General features: G+C 41.6%; 1 protein-coding gene across 1 annotated transcript in view; it reads right to left on the bottom strand.

Annotated features, from left to right (window-relative positions):
• The window catches only part of LOC133053029 (uncharacterized), a 45502-nt gene extending 31183 nt beyond the window's left edge, over positions 1 to 14319 (bottom strand). Inside the window, exons 1-4 of the mRNA XM_061137811.1 lie at positions 12945 to 14319; positions 11323 to 11396; positions 6523 to 6646; positions 6122 to 6220 (exon numbers count right to left, since the gene is read on the bottom strand). Coding sequence (XP_060993794.1) covers positions 6122 to 6220; positions 6523 to 6646; positions 11323 to 11396; positions 12945 to 13126 — 479 coding nt within the window. The 5' untranslated portion in view covers positions 13127 to 14319. The remainder of the gene's footprint in view (positions 1 to 6121; positions 6221 to 6522; positions 6647 to 11322; positions 11397 to 12944) is intronic.
• Positions 14320 to 15155: the final 836 nt, after the last annotated feature.

Here is a 15155-nt window from a genome sequence, read left to right as displayed (position 1 = left end):
AGCAGTGCTAAGGGGAAGGTTCATAGCAATACAGGCTTACCGCAAGAAACAAGAAAAAAGTCAAATAAATAACCTAACTCTACACCTAAAGCAACTAGAGAAGGAAGAAATGAAGAACCCCAGGGTTCGTAGAAGGAAAGAAATCTTAAAAATTAGGGCAGAAATAAATGCAAAAGAAACAAAAGAGACCATAGCAAAAATCAACAAAGCTAAAAGTTGGTTTTTTGAAAAGGTAAATAAAGTTGACAAGCTGTGAGCCAGACTCATCAAGAAACAAAGGGAGAAGAACCAAATCAACAAAATTAGAAATGAAAATGGAGAGATCACAACAGACAACTCTGAAATACAAAGGATCATAAGAGACTACTACCAGCAGCTCTATGCCAATAAAATGGACAACTTGGAAGAAATGGACAAATTCTTAGAAAAGTATAACTTTCCAAAACTGAACCAGCAAGAAATAGATCTTAACAGACCCATCACAAGCATGGAAATCAAAACTGTAATCAGAAATCTTCCAGCAAACAAAAGCCCAGGACCAGATGGCTTCACAGCTGAATTCTACCAAAAATTTAGAGAAGAGCTTACACCTATCTTACTCAAACTCTTCCAGAAAATTGCAGAAGGCAAACTTCCAAACTGATTCTATGAGGCCACCATCACCCTAACACCAAAACCAGACAAGGATGCCACAAAAAAAGAAAACTACAGGCCAATATCACTGATGAACATACATGCAAAAACCCTTAACAAAATTCTAGCAAACAGAATCCAACAACATATTAAAAAGATCATACATCATGACCAAGTGGGCTTTATCCCAGGAATGCAAGGATTCTTTAATATCCGCAAATCAATCCATGTAATACACCACATTAACAAATTGAAAGAGAAAAACCATATGATTATCTCAACAGATGCAGAAAAAGCCTTTGACAAAATTCAACATCGATTTATGATAAAAACTCTCCAGAAAGCAGGCATAGAAGGAACATACCTCAACATAATAAAAGCTATATATGACAAACCCACAGCAAACATTATCCTCAATGGTGAAAAATTGAAAGCATTTCCCTTAAAGTCAGGAACAAGACAAGAGTGTCCACTCTCACCACTACTATTCAACATAGTTTTGGAAGTGTTGGCCACAGCAATCAGAGCAGAAAGAAATAAAAGGAATCCAGATAGGAAAAGAAGAAGTAAAACTCTCACTGTTTGCAGATGACATGATCCTCTACATAGAAAACCCTAAAGACTCTACCAGAAAATTACTACAGCTAATCAATGAATACAGCAATGTTGGAGGATATAAAATTAACACACAGAAATCCCTTGCCTTCCTATACGCTAACAATGAGAAAACTGAAAGAGAAATTAAGGAAACAATACGATTCACCATTGCAACAAAAAGAATAAAATACTTAGGAATATATCTACCTAAAGAAACGAAAGACCTATATATAGAAAACTATACAACACTGATGAAAGAAATCAAAGAGGACACAAACAGATGGAGAAATATACCGTGTTTATGGATTGGAAGACTCTATATAGTGAAAATGGCTATACTACCCAAAGCAATCTATAGATTCAATGCAATCCCTATCAAGCTACCAATGGTATTTTTCACATAACTAGAACAAATAATTTCACAATTTGTATGGAAATACAAAAAACCTCGAATAGCCAAAGCAATCTTGAGAAAGAAGAATGGAACTGGAGGAATCAGCTTGCATGACTTCAGGCTCTACTACAGTCATCAAGACAGTATGGTACTGGCACAAAGGCAGAAATATAGATCAATGGAACATAATTGAAAGCCCAGAGATAAAATCAAGCACCTATGGACACCTTATGTTTGACAAAGGAGGCAAGGATATACAATGGAAAAAAAGACAACCTCTTTAACAAGTGGTGCTGGGAAAACTGGTCAACCACTTGTAAAAGAATGAAACTAGAACACTTTCTAACACCATACACAAAAATAAACTCAAAATGGATTAAAGATCTAAATGTAAGACCAGAAACTATAAAACTCCTAGAGGAGAACATAGGCAAACACTCTCCAACATAAATCACAGCAGGATCCTCTATGACCCACCTCCCAGAATATTGGAAATAAAAGCAAAAATAAACAAATGGGACCTAATGAAACTTAAAAGCTTTTGCACAACAAAGGAAACTATAAGCAAGGTGAAAAGACAGCCCTCAGAATGGGAGAAAAAATAGCAAACGAAGCAACAAAGGATTAATCTCAAAAATATACAAGCAGCTCCTGCAGCTCAATTCCAGAAAAATAAATGACCCAATCAAAAAATGAGCCAAAGAACTAAACAGACATTTCTCCAAAGAAGACATACAGATGGCTAACAAACACATGAAAAGATGCTCAACATCACTCATTATCAGAGAAATGCAAATCAAAACCACAATGAGGTGCCATTACACGCCAGTCAGGATGGCTGCTATCCAAAAATCTACAAGCAATAAATGCTGGAGAGGGTGTGGAGAAAAGGGAACCCTCTTACACTGTTGGTCTGAATGCAAACTAATACAGCCGCTATGGAGAACAGTGTGGAGATTCCTTAAAAAAACTGGAAATAGAACTGCCATATGACCCAGCAATACCACTCCTGGGCATACACACTGAGGAAACCAGATCTGAAAGAGACACGTGTACCCCAATGTTCATCACAGCACTGTTTATAATAGCCAGGACATGGAAGCAACCTAGATGCCCATCAGCAGACAAATGGATAAGGAAGCTGTGGTACATATACACTATGGAATATTACTCAGCCATTAAAAAGAATTCATTTGAATCAGTTCTAATGAAATGGACGAAACTGGGGCCCATTATACAGAGTGAAGTAAGCCAAAAAGATAAAGACCAATACAGCATACTAACACATATATATGGAATTTAAAAAGATGGTAACGATAACCCAATATGCAAAACAGAAAAAGAGACACAGATGTACAGAACAGACTTTGGGACTCTATGGGAGAAGGCGAAGGTGGGATGTTCTGAGAGAATAGCATTGAAACAAGTATACTATCAAGGGTGAAACAGACCACCAGCCCAGGTTGGATGCATGAGACAAGTGCTCAGGGCTGGTGCACTGGGAAGAGCCAGAGGGATGGGATGCGGAGGGAGGCGGGAGTGGGGATCGGGATGGGGAACACATGTAAATCCATGGCTGATTCATGTCAATGTATGGCAAAAACCACTACAATATTGTAAAGTAATTAGCCTCCAACTCATAAAAAGAAATTAAAAAAAAATAGGAAAATTCCTCCCTTAAGTGTTACAAAGGGAGATGAGTCATCATGATCCCTGAAACAAGCACTCAAAGAGGAGATCTTACACATGTTCATCAGCACTTTCAGTGCAAAATACAAACCCCTTTCAGAAAAGGCATATAGTAAGCTTTAACACACCTCACTTAGGAACATTGCTTACAACTTAATATTTAAGGGTAACCATTTTATGCTTACATTTTATGCCTCTTTTAATTTTCAGATTATCTCCCTTAACACAATATTATTTAAAATAGGAAAAAAATTGACTATCCAATAGTCAATTGACTCAAAATTGACATATCAGTAAGATAGAATAGTATGCACTAATTAAAAGTGTTCTGCTGCTGCTGCTGCTGCTGCTGCTGCTAAGTCGCTTCAGTCGTGTCCGACCTGTGCGACCCCAATGATGGCAGCCCACCAGGCTCCTCCGTCCCTGGGATTCTCCAGGCAAAAATACTGGAGTGGGTTGCCATTTCCTTCTCCAAAAGTGTTCTTATGTTTGAGGATTTAGGGAAATGTTCATGATAATTGGCTAAGTGAAAAAAAATTTAAAATGTACCACATGATTTACATTGTAAAAATGCATTGAGAATGGATACACAGCATCATATAAGTGATTGTGGGTGGCAGAAAAATAGTTTTATACTGAGTAAAATTATATGCTCATATATGTATACAAATATATTTGTTTTATATTTGTATGTATTTTAGAGTATATAGGTGGACACAGAACAAAATGCTTAGAAGGAAATATACCAAATTATTAAGCAGATTATCCAGATTATTATTTGGGTGTTGGGACTGTTGATTTTTTAATTTTTAAATGTAGTCTCCAGAAACTATCAGTAAAATAAATTGTTTAATTTGTGCATGCTTGATTCTGTCTTTCCATCCATAGTTTAATGTATGACATCATTGTTTACTTAAAATGACCCGATTTTCACATATGTGTATATATTCCTTATTCCTTTTTCATGTGGTTATCTGAGTATATGGTTTTGAGTATGTTTTGCATCTTGACAATGAACATCCTGCAATTTTAATATCTGTGTGATTTTTTGGATAAAAATAAGTGTCTCCATAGTTCTTTACTCTGTGACCACCAAACCTCATTACATAAATTATTAGCTAACAAACTTTAGAGGTGAGAAGAGGTAGTAGTAAATTGGTCAAAGGTACAAGTAATGAGACAAAGCTGACTTCTGACACCAAATAGAAATCTCTTCAACTGTGATACTTGTGAAAGTTCCTATTCCCTCTTTTCTCCTTGTCCTGTTGTCAGCAGTTGTGTCAGGCACATCCTAGGTGACTCCAATGATTTTTGCCCTATATAATCCTCTCTGCTTAAGTGTAGGCAGAACTGAGACTTGCTGTCAGCCAATAGTTTATGGCAGAAGTATAGGATGCCACTCCCATGACTATATTATGTTATATAACACTTCATCTTAGGAGACCAGAGAGAAATTTTTCTTGCTGGCCTGATGAAGTAAGCAGCCATGTTGAGGAAATACATGTGACAAGGAACTGCAGCTGGTTTCTAGGGCCTGAAGGAGCCCTGAACTAAGACAGTGGGACTTGGGTGGCAAGGTCATGCAGGCAAGAAAAGTAGCAATAGACAGCTGCTTTTTCCCCACAAGGAGCTCACTGATTGGTAAATGGCATAGGGCAGATTCAGAGATGTATAGCAGCCAAGAACCTTATGTGCTAAGGTGATCAACTTGGAGATCAGACCCCACTAGTGATTATGGGCCCAGGCAATTATCATAGTTTCAACTGGAACCTCTGAAGAACTTAGGAGGAAATTCATAAGAAAATACAAATTAATCCCAATAATTATTTACTTTTTTGCTTAGTTTTTTATTTTCCTGGAGTTTCTAACAGTGCTTTTTAAAATTTTCTTGTTTATTTTTCCAGGGTCATAAAACATACAATCGTATCTGTGGAATTCTCCTCTGTTATTAGAATTCAGGATAGTTAATAACTTTGAGGGGGAGGACTTGGAAAGGGCAAAGGGAATATCATCAATCAGGGCCAATAGCAGGCTAGAATTTTTTTTTTCTCTGAAGAATACCTGTCTGCAGAAGATGGCATTGCTATGCTCCAAAACCCTCATAGACTGTACTGTGATTGACACACAGGGACCTTCCAAAATTTCCATACATCATGTCCATCTGCCACAGACACTTCATATGCTAGGTCATTTGGTAATCCACACCTATTGCAAAGTCTATTCTTGCTCTAGGCCACACTGAAAATTAGCTGTTTCCTGGGTTATTCAGTAAATGGAGCAGAGCAGCAGGATAGAAGGAGGTTTATTGTGCCTAGTGCTCCTCATGAGTTATGGGACCCTGCTATCTCAAAAGTAGTATAATTCTCTGACACATATTTCATGGTCTTACTCAAAAATCTAAGGGGCTTGTTTTTCACTCTGCATCTTTTCCCACCACTGACACCTTCAGCCCCTTAAGGAAGCCAGACCATATTGTGCAAGCAACAAGGCTGTTGGCACTAGAGCCTGGGCTAACTGCAGAGCCTTTCCTGCCCTAGGCCCCAGCCAAAGCTGGCAGCCTTTTGTGTCACCTGGAATATGGGCCAGACAAGTATTTCTAGGTGTAAAATGTGTCACCTCTGATCCCAAAGAGGACCTTAAGGTGCTATATTTCTCTTTTGTGAAGTTAAACTTGGTGTCGTTGAGCTTGCGGTAGTTTAAACTTATTCTCTGGGATCGAGCTGGTTTCTTCAGGGGCCAGAAAAATGAAATAAACAGAACTGTGGTAAGGACCATCACCCCTTAACCCCTGACCTGGCATGGGCTTACCTGGAGAGCTCCACAGTGGGCTTTCTCCAGCTGCTATCCCGGCCGCCTCTTCTCCTTGTCCCAACCTGAAGATCCCATGTGGCTGGGTCACAAGGTATCCTGTTAAGGGGAAATGACAAAGGACTTGGTTATGAATACCTGCAGCATTCCAGAACCGAGGTCCGCCCCTGCAGGGTGGGGATGGTCTGGCCATGAGCCCAGCCAGTGGGCCCTCAGTGCAGACCATCCACAGAGAAGGTGAGAGCATAACCATGCTGGGCAGGGGGCAAACGCCATTAGGAATTCCTGACCAGGAGCCTGAGGCCCGACTCATTCAGGGCCCAGATGCCCCTGAGCTGCAGCAGCCCAGAGAGGAAGACACGAGGGGGTGTGTTCCAGTCACCCTGTGGAGGGTCCCTCACCCATGGAGACGAGGTGGCTGTAGTTCTCCAGCATGACGTCCCTGTGGAGGTTCTTCTGAGCAGCGTCCAGCTGCTGCCACTCCTGGGTGAAGTCCACAAACATGTCCTTGAAGGTCAATGTTTCCTACAACAACACACTACTCCTTAGCCCAGTGATTAGCTTGCAGACGGAGATAGTACGTCACATCAAGTGCCCACTCTGTGCCCATCCTATGTCCTTCATATGTAGAAAGATTTCAGCCCTCCCCACCACCCAGGAGAACCCTGACAGATGAAGACAGGAAGGTTCATAGAGTGCAAGGTCACCTGCCCCAGGTCACACAGGTAGGAACTAGGAATCAAAATCCATGTGGTCTGGTCTCTGCGCACACACTTTTAGACACTGCATTGCCTTTCTCTATGTAATTGTTGTTATACTGTTCATCATCCACAATTTGACATAGTATAGTATATAGGCTGCTTATGTAACTAAAATTATTTTAAACTGTGGGAAAAGAGATGAAGTGTTAGAAATATCTCACACTGGAAGTTCATTCTTCCAACACATATTTATTGACTAGAGACCAAGCTGATAAGTTCTGAGGATTTAGAGATTAATAAAAAACAAACACCTCCTGAGTTGAAGTTACATACATTCTAGTAGAGGGAGAAAAACACCACTTACAAACACATTAAAGGGCAGGAGGAAAGAAGGCAATGGCAGAGGTAGGGCGGGGAATCCAAAAGAGGAAGAACTCAGTTCTGCTTGGGACTGATAGAAGGCTTTGAAAGGGATGTAGATCTAGAACAAACAGTTCAAAACATGGCCACTCAGTCATGACCAACAGCACTGTTGGTCCGATCAATCACCAGTCAAAGAACAGGACAGTATCTGGCCTGGTCAGCAGATTTTAAGAAAAGGTCTGTATTTGATCTTATCACCACCAAACAAGGATTTACTTCTTTAACTGCCTGGAGAGCAATAACCCACCCATTTCCATTCTGGATCCCATCCTGTCCCACCCACCCACCCTCGGTGGCCTTAAATTCAAGAAGACATGTTGCAGCCACAAGGCCCCCATGGGCCATGTGTGGCACCCACTCAGCTTTGCAGAGGGAGACAGGAAACAGTGGGCCAAAATGTAGTGACAGGCCTGTGTCGCCAGCAGGAGGACTTCACACAATCCAGTAGCTCAATCTGCCCCTGCCACTCCCCCCTGCCATGTGATAGTTGAGGTGCCCAGGAACAAGGCCACGCTGTCAAACACAGCCAGCAATTGGCCTAGAAGCCAAAAGCTGCTCCATACACCAGTATCTCTTGTAACAGACCCCCAGGCACACGTTTTGCCAAAAGTTTTACTTTCATTTTAGGTTCAAACGATTAGCAAAAGAAACCACTTGTTACTCACACAACAATTTGAATATTTAATAGAGGATTATCTGACTTCTTTTCAATATACAGTCATTAGAAGAAAAGAAGTAGAAGCAACAGAGAAGTAACAGCATATACATCACCAAATTGGGCCAACACCTACATCCAGAATTTAACAGCGCTGGGACGTCCCAAGTAACAGCAATCTGGAGTCCCAGCTGGGAGAGGGTCCTGGGCAGTGCCTCCACCCCACTGGTGAGATCAAATTGCAGCTCTGGGGGCTCCTGCTTATAATCCCAGGCCACAAATTGATACCATCATCAGTTTGTGAACAAAAATGCAGCTCTGGTTTTTGTTTAAACTTTGACAGTGCTGTTTATTCCATCTTCTGAGGCACTAGATTTTCCAGACCTCAGAGGCTGGCCAGGCCTCCAAGAGCTCGAGAAAATTCCAAGACCCATTCTCTCTCTTATCTAAAGAGCTGCTTGATAGCTGGTAACAATCTGCATGCTCATGGGCAGGCATGTAACCCAGGGAGCATCCAGGCAGGTCAGAAGCAGGTCAGAGGCCTGCTCCCCTGCCTCTGAAGCCTGAACAAGACTACCTCCATTTTAATTTCCCTAACAGCATATTTTCCAGGGTCCTGGCAAAGGACATGCTCAGTTATGAGAGTTACCCTGGACCCAGGAAAACCCAAATCAATGGCTTCCTACCAGCTATTTTCAGTTATTCACAGGCCTCCCAGTCCAGGTGCAGTTTGTTTACCAATCAAGGGTCATATTGATCCTAAGTAACAATGCCTGGTAATACAGCTGTTATTCCACAATTATTGGGTTTCCAGAGACACAAAGCTAAAGCCAGGTTATCTCAGATTTCTGTGATGAGGAGAAAGAGTTTTATTCATATTACACTCAGTGTTATGCTTTAATAATGACAATGAAGGAATTTAAAAACTACTAACAGATCCTACACATACAGGGTCAGAATTTAGTTCAGAACGAAAGCATCTCAAATTGCTGCAGAAAAGAGGTTATTAGCAAAATCTGGCTATGTATTTATGCAGGGAAAACACATACCATAAAACTGCATTAGCTACCCCACTCCAAATTCCAAAATAAATTACAGATGAATTAGAGATTTAAATGTGTGCAGGATAACCATAAAATTACTAGTTAAAAGTTTTTATAAATGCAAAGTAGCGAAAGTCTAAGCCATCCCCAAATTTAGAAGACCTACAGCTAAAGACTGACAAACTTGATTACCTAGACATTAGAAATATCTAAATTGAAGAAATTTTTTTTTTAATTCTCAAACATCAATATCAAAGTGGTAATGATATTTGTTTATTATATAACAATGATCTAATTTCCTTCATACACTAAAATTCTAACATCTTTAAGAACCACAACCTCCTCCAGTATAACTGGAGGAATGTGAAATAAATTTATAGTAGTATACCATTTATCACTCTTCAGATTCTTTTTCTTATTGAGATATAATTGACATGTAACACTGTGTAAAGTCTGGATTTCCCTGGTGGCTCAGCGGTAAAGAATCAGCCTGCAATGTGGGAGACTCAGGTTTGATCCCTGGGTTGGGAAGATCCCCTGGAAAAGGAAATGGCAACTCACTCCAGTATTCTTGCCTGGAGAATCCCATGGACAGAGAAGCCTAGTGGGTTGCAGTCCATAGGGTCACAAAGAGTCAGACACTGAGGAACTGAGCACAACACATACAACATATTGACTTGATACATTTATATTTTGTAATATGATTACCACCAACAGCATTAGCTAACACCTCTATCATGTCACACAATTATAATTTCTTTTTTTGTAGTGAGAACAATTAAAATCTAGTCTCTTGGCAACTTTGAAGTTTATAATACAGTATTGTTGACTATAATCACTATGCTGGGCATTAGATCTCTAGTAATTCTTTATATTCTTCAGCTTCTCAAACATTAAACAGCGCAATCAAGTGTGTAGAAAAACAACAAAGAAGTTATAAATAATTTAAAGCATTGGGTATGGGTGGAGCAACTGGTTAATATACATCAAAATGTATATTACAAATACTCTTTAATGCAGCAGTGCCATTTCTAGGATTTTACTCTAGAGTTTTTGATAAGTCAGTTAAGAAAAGACAACAGAATGGATAAAATGTTCATACCAACAGAAATAATTAGTTGAATAAAAATTTCATTTGGGTTTTTCTGTAAGATGGTATGGAAAAACCTGGATGAACTTTTTGGCCAACCCAATATAAGCAGCTGCTAAAGATACAAATAGATTATAAATTGCAATAAAGTTCAAATATATGCTAATTAAATAGTAAGATACTCTTTTTTTACCTATAAGGTTAGTAAACATTCAAAAGATAGAGAAGAGCAACTGTTCATGAAGGTATAGGAACATGAGTACTCTTAGTGTGGCAGTAACTATTACATTTTTTTCTCATATTTTAACCAGGACTCTATCCTACTGACTTCCCTGGTGGCTCAGATAGTAAACAATCTTGCCTGCAATGCAGGAGACCCAGGTTCGATACCTGGGTCAGGAAGATCCCCTGGAGAAGGAAATGGCAACCCACTCCAGTATTCTTGCCTGGAGAATTCCATGGACAGAGGAGGCTGGCAGGCTACAGTCCATAGGGTCACAAAGAGTCAGACTCCACTGAGTGACTAACTCTTTCTATCCTACTGGAATATTTATATGGTCATAAGATCTGATAGAGTGCCTGATGAACTATGGATGGAGGTTCGTGACATTGTACAGGAGACAGGAATCAAGACCATCCCCAAGAAAAAGAAACACAAAAAAGCAAAATGGCTGTCTGAGGAGGCCTTACAAATAGCTGTGAAAAGAAGAGAAACGAAAAGCAAAGGAGAAAAGGAAAGATACACCCATTTGAATGGGTCCGTCTAGTCAAGGCTATGGTTTTTCCAGTGGTCATGTATGGATGTGAGAGTTGGACTATAAAGAAAGCTGAGCACCGAAGAATTGATGCTTTTGAATTGTGGTGTTGGAGAAGACTCTTGAGAGTCCCTTGGACTGCAAGGAGATCCAACCAGTCCATCCTAAAGGAGATCAGTCCTGGGTGTTCATTGGAAGGACTGATGCTGAAGCTGAAACTCCAATACTTTGGCCACCTCATGTGAAGAGTTGATTCATTGGAAAAGACTCAGATGCTGGGAGGGATTGGGGGCAGGAGGAGAAAGGGATGACAGAGGATGAGATGGCTGGATAGCATCACTTTCTTAATGGACATGAGTTTGAGTAAACTCCGGGAGTTGGTGATGGACAGGGAGGCCTGGTGTGCTGTGATTCATAGGGTCGCAAAGAGTCGGACACAACTGAGCGACTGAACTGAACTGATGCGTGCAGGGATCTGGGCCTTTGGACCGCCACCTGGCGCTGGATTTGGCCGTTGCCACTATAGCCACCTACCTGGGCCTGTGCACTGATGTTGAAGAAGACTCTTGAGAGTCCCTTGGACTGCAAGGAGATAAAGCCAGTCAATCCTAAAAGAAATCAGTCCAAAATGTTCATTGGAAGGACTGATGCTGAAGCTCCAATACTTTGGCCACCTGATGTGAAGAGTTGACTCATTGGAAAAAACCCTGATGATGGGAAAGACTGAGGGAAAGAGGAAAAGGGGATGACAGAGGATGAGATGGTTGGATGGCATCACCGACTCGATGGACATGAGTTTGAGCAAGCTCCAGTTGGTGATGGACAGGGAAACCTGGCATGCTGCAGTCCATGGGGTTGCAAAGTTGGACACGACTGAGTAACTCAACTGAAGTGAAGAGCTCAATTATCAGCAGACAATGAGCTACAACTGCTTTACTTCGTTGAGAGTCCAGTCTCTGAAATCAAACTCCTCTGCAGGTTTCCCTCATTCAATATGAGGTGAGTGCCTACTATGTATTTATTCTATGTGTTGGATATACAAGACTTCCTTGATCGTGTGGAGCTATACTCTAGCAGAAGGGAGAGAGTAAGCAACAACCTTGATAAATAAATTTAGGGTATGTTAGTTAGACAGGCATAAGTGCTATGTGGGGAAAAAAGTGCTACCTGTAAGTCCTTTGCATCCTGCTCAGGCCCTAGTCTGGCTAAGGCTCTCTGCCCCTGTTGGGGAGGGTTCTTTTTCCATTCCAGTTTGAGCAGCTAATAATGAAATGGAAGCTGATGTGGACACAGCACAAGCTTTATTCAGTGGCCAAAGAATGGAGAAGCAGGGACTAAGTTCACAGAGGAACTTCTCCTCACCCACCTGCAGCAGGGATTTAATTATAAACAGTGAAGACAAAAGGGGGAGGAGTGAGGCTAAAGACGGGGACGCATATGTATTAGTCTACTGGGGAAAAGATGGTGCTTTTTCAAGGGGTGTGGTGTTACCCCCTTTTGTCCTTTTTTTTTTTTTTTTGTCTTTAATCTCTGGTCATGGCCATCGGTAAGTGTGTTATCTAATATGCTAATATAATAAAATCAGCGTATACTGAGACCCAGGGTCTATTGGAGGTCTGAAGAGTGAGCATCTTGGGCCCAGCTGGTTTGTAGTTTCCTTTCTAATCTCTGGGCCCTTTAACCGTAGTTAATTCCTGCTAAAGGTGGGGGTTGGCATGTTTTGAGTAAAGTTGAAGTAGCCCTGGCAACAAGAGGATCCCTCGGGTTTACTGTGTGATTTTGGCTAGGTTTCCAAGCCCTTCTGTCTTGTTTTCTCCCTATAAAATGAACAGAAAGGTAGTATCAAAGTACATACAGGGCAACTATGAAGGCAAATGTGAAAAACAGTGCCAGGCATTTAGTAGACACTGAGTAAATAGTCGCTGAATTAATCAATTAATGAAGCAATCACTCGCTGACCTCCGGAGCCCGCCCCTCTCCCACCACCGAGGCCCCGTCACTCAACACCGCCCCCCACCCCAGGGACTGGAGCTCTTTAACCATGGCCCCTCCTCCGACCTTCCTATGTGGCCAATCCCCAACTCCGCCTCCCCTTAATCCACCACCAAGAACGCGAGATCTCGGGGCGGGTAACACCAACCAGCACCAACTTGTACCTCCCTGGGGTCAGCAGAGGACTTCCGTTCCCGTTTCTCGGGGAGCCTGAGTGCTGCGCACGCGCAGAGAGGGTTGAAGGGGCGGAGGGCAACACAGCCAATGGGTAACATGGTACCTTTGGGGACAATGCTTCTGACGTGACTCCCTCTGAGGTTAAATGGAGCGACAAGAGTGCGACCATTTTCCGCGACAAGTAGTACAAAAGGCTGGGGAGACGTCTCGGGTGGCGGGAGGCGAGCGGGCTCCGTGCGGACTGTCATTGCGACCCGGTTCCACCGCCTCCGAGGCCGGCTTCTCCGGTCCTCCTGCGCCGCTGGGCCTCCTTGTGGCTATGCTCCCTGGAGAGTTCCCGCCCCTCCATTCCTCAAAGCTATGCTCTCTGTCTCAGAAAAAGAGCCCGCAGTGGTCACCAACTGCACATGGTTGCGGCCATATTGGGGGCGGGGCCGGCCCATTAAAGAGGGGTTATGGTCTCAGGTCAGTGGTCAGTCCAGAATTGGCCTAGAGGAGGGGCTGGGCAAGGTTATATTTTAAAAGGTTATAGTCCGTTTAGTTATTATAAAATATTGACCATATTATCTGTGTTGTACAATATGTCCTTGTCGGTTATTTTATACATAATAATGTGTACCTCTTAATCTTCTACCCCTATATTGCACCTTTTCCCCCTTCCCTCTCCCCACTGGTAACCACTAGTATATTCTCTATATCTGTGAGTCTGCTTCTTTTTTGTCATATGCACTAATTTGTTGTATTTTTTAGATTCCACTTGTAAGTGATGGTATTTGTCTTTGTCTTACATTTTATTTAGCACAATAGCCTTTAAGTCCATCCATGTTGTCACAGAGGGCAAAATTTTACTTTTTATGGCTGAGTAGCTTTCCTGTGTGTTTGTGTGTGTTCGTGTGTGCATGTGTGCATGTATGTGTGTAGTCACATGTTTATCATTCATCTGTTGATGGGAATTTCAGTTGCTTCCTTATCTTGACTATTGTAAAAAATGCTGCTATGAATATTGGGGTCCATGTATCTTTTTGAATTACTGTTTGTTTGTTTTTTCAGATATGTAGCCAGGAATGGAATTACTGGGTCACATGGGAGTTGTAGCTTTAGTTTTTTGAGAAAACTCTGTACTGTTTTCCACAGTGATTGCAGCAGTTTACATTCCTACCAATGGCGTACAAGGTTTCTCTTTTCTCCATACCATTGCCATCATTTGCTTGTGTTCTCGCTCTGTCTCTTTCCTGATATTTTGGCCACACCATGTGGCTTGTGGGATTTTAGTTCCCTGACAAGGGATTGAACCCACACCCTCAGCAGTGAAAGTGCATTACAGATGTATTCTTTACTGCTGAGCTACCAGGAAAGGGCAAACTGTCTTAAATATGTAACCTTTAAAATTAATCTAGTTTTAAACAAACAGTGCCTTAATACTCTTCTCATTGCAGAAATCTCATTGCAGCCTTATAAGAGGGGGTGACACGGTCTAATTCAGGGTCATAACTGTTCAGAGAGCTTTTTAGCTGAAAATAAGAGAAAAGTAGCAAAACTCATCAGCTTTAAAAAATTTCTAAGTGGACTATCCCCACGTTCCTACTGTGTTAATACTTGCCATGGGTTTCCCATTTTCTTGGCTGGAAGCCAGAAGGCTGGGGAGCCTGGAGAATGCAGAGAACAGCATCCTGGGACACACAGCAGGATAGAGAGGGGTGGTGAGTGAATTGGTAGAAGAAGAGGGGAATATTTGGCACAGACATGAGGGGATAAAATTTTGGTTAGTAGAGTTGTTAAGATTTGGAACCGAATGTTGATTGGTGAGTTGTATTAAGTCTTTATGGAGTTGGAAAAGTCCTTCAGTGTTATCCTTAGTTAAAGCAAAGGTGCCAGGCCTTGAACCACACATCTCCCAGTTGTTGGATGTGGAGGTGGGGCATGACTTTCCATTAGATGACTTTCTTGAGAGAGACTCAGCTGAGAGTTATTGGCTGTTAAATCTCTAAGCTGCTGAGAGAATGAGTAACTTAGTCCTGAAGAGGGAGACATCTGAGAGGCACACTACTGCATGCACTACAATTTATTACATTTCTTGTCAAGGCCATGTGATGCTTCTGAGATGGAAGGAGCAGATGATGGTTGGAAGTAATGAAACTGAAGCTTGAATGAGGGCCAAGGGATGATGAAAAAGGAAGACAAGGATAATTAAAAGCTAA

Source organism: Dama dama, chromosome X, assembly GCF_033118175.1.
Source record: "Dama dama isolate Ldn47 chromosome X, ASM3311817v1, whole genome shotgun sequence".
Taxonomy (NCBI): domain Eukaryota; kingdom Metazoa; phylum Chordata; class Mammalia; order Artiodactyla; family Cervidae; genus Dama; species Dama dama.
This window is presented reverse-complemented; position numbering and strand designations above follow the sequence as displayed.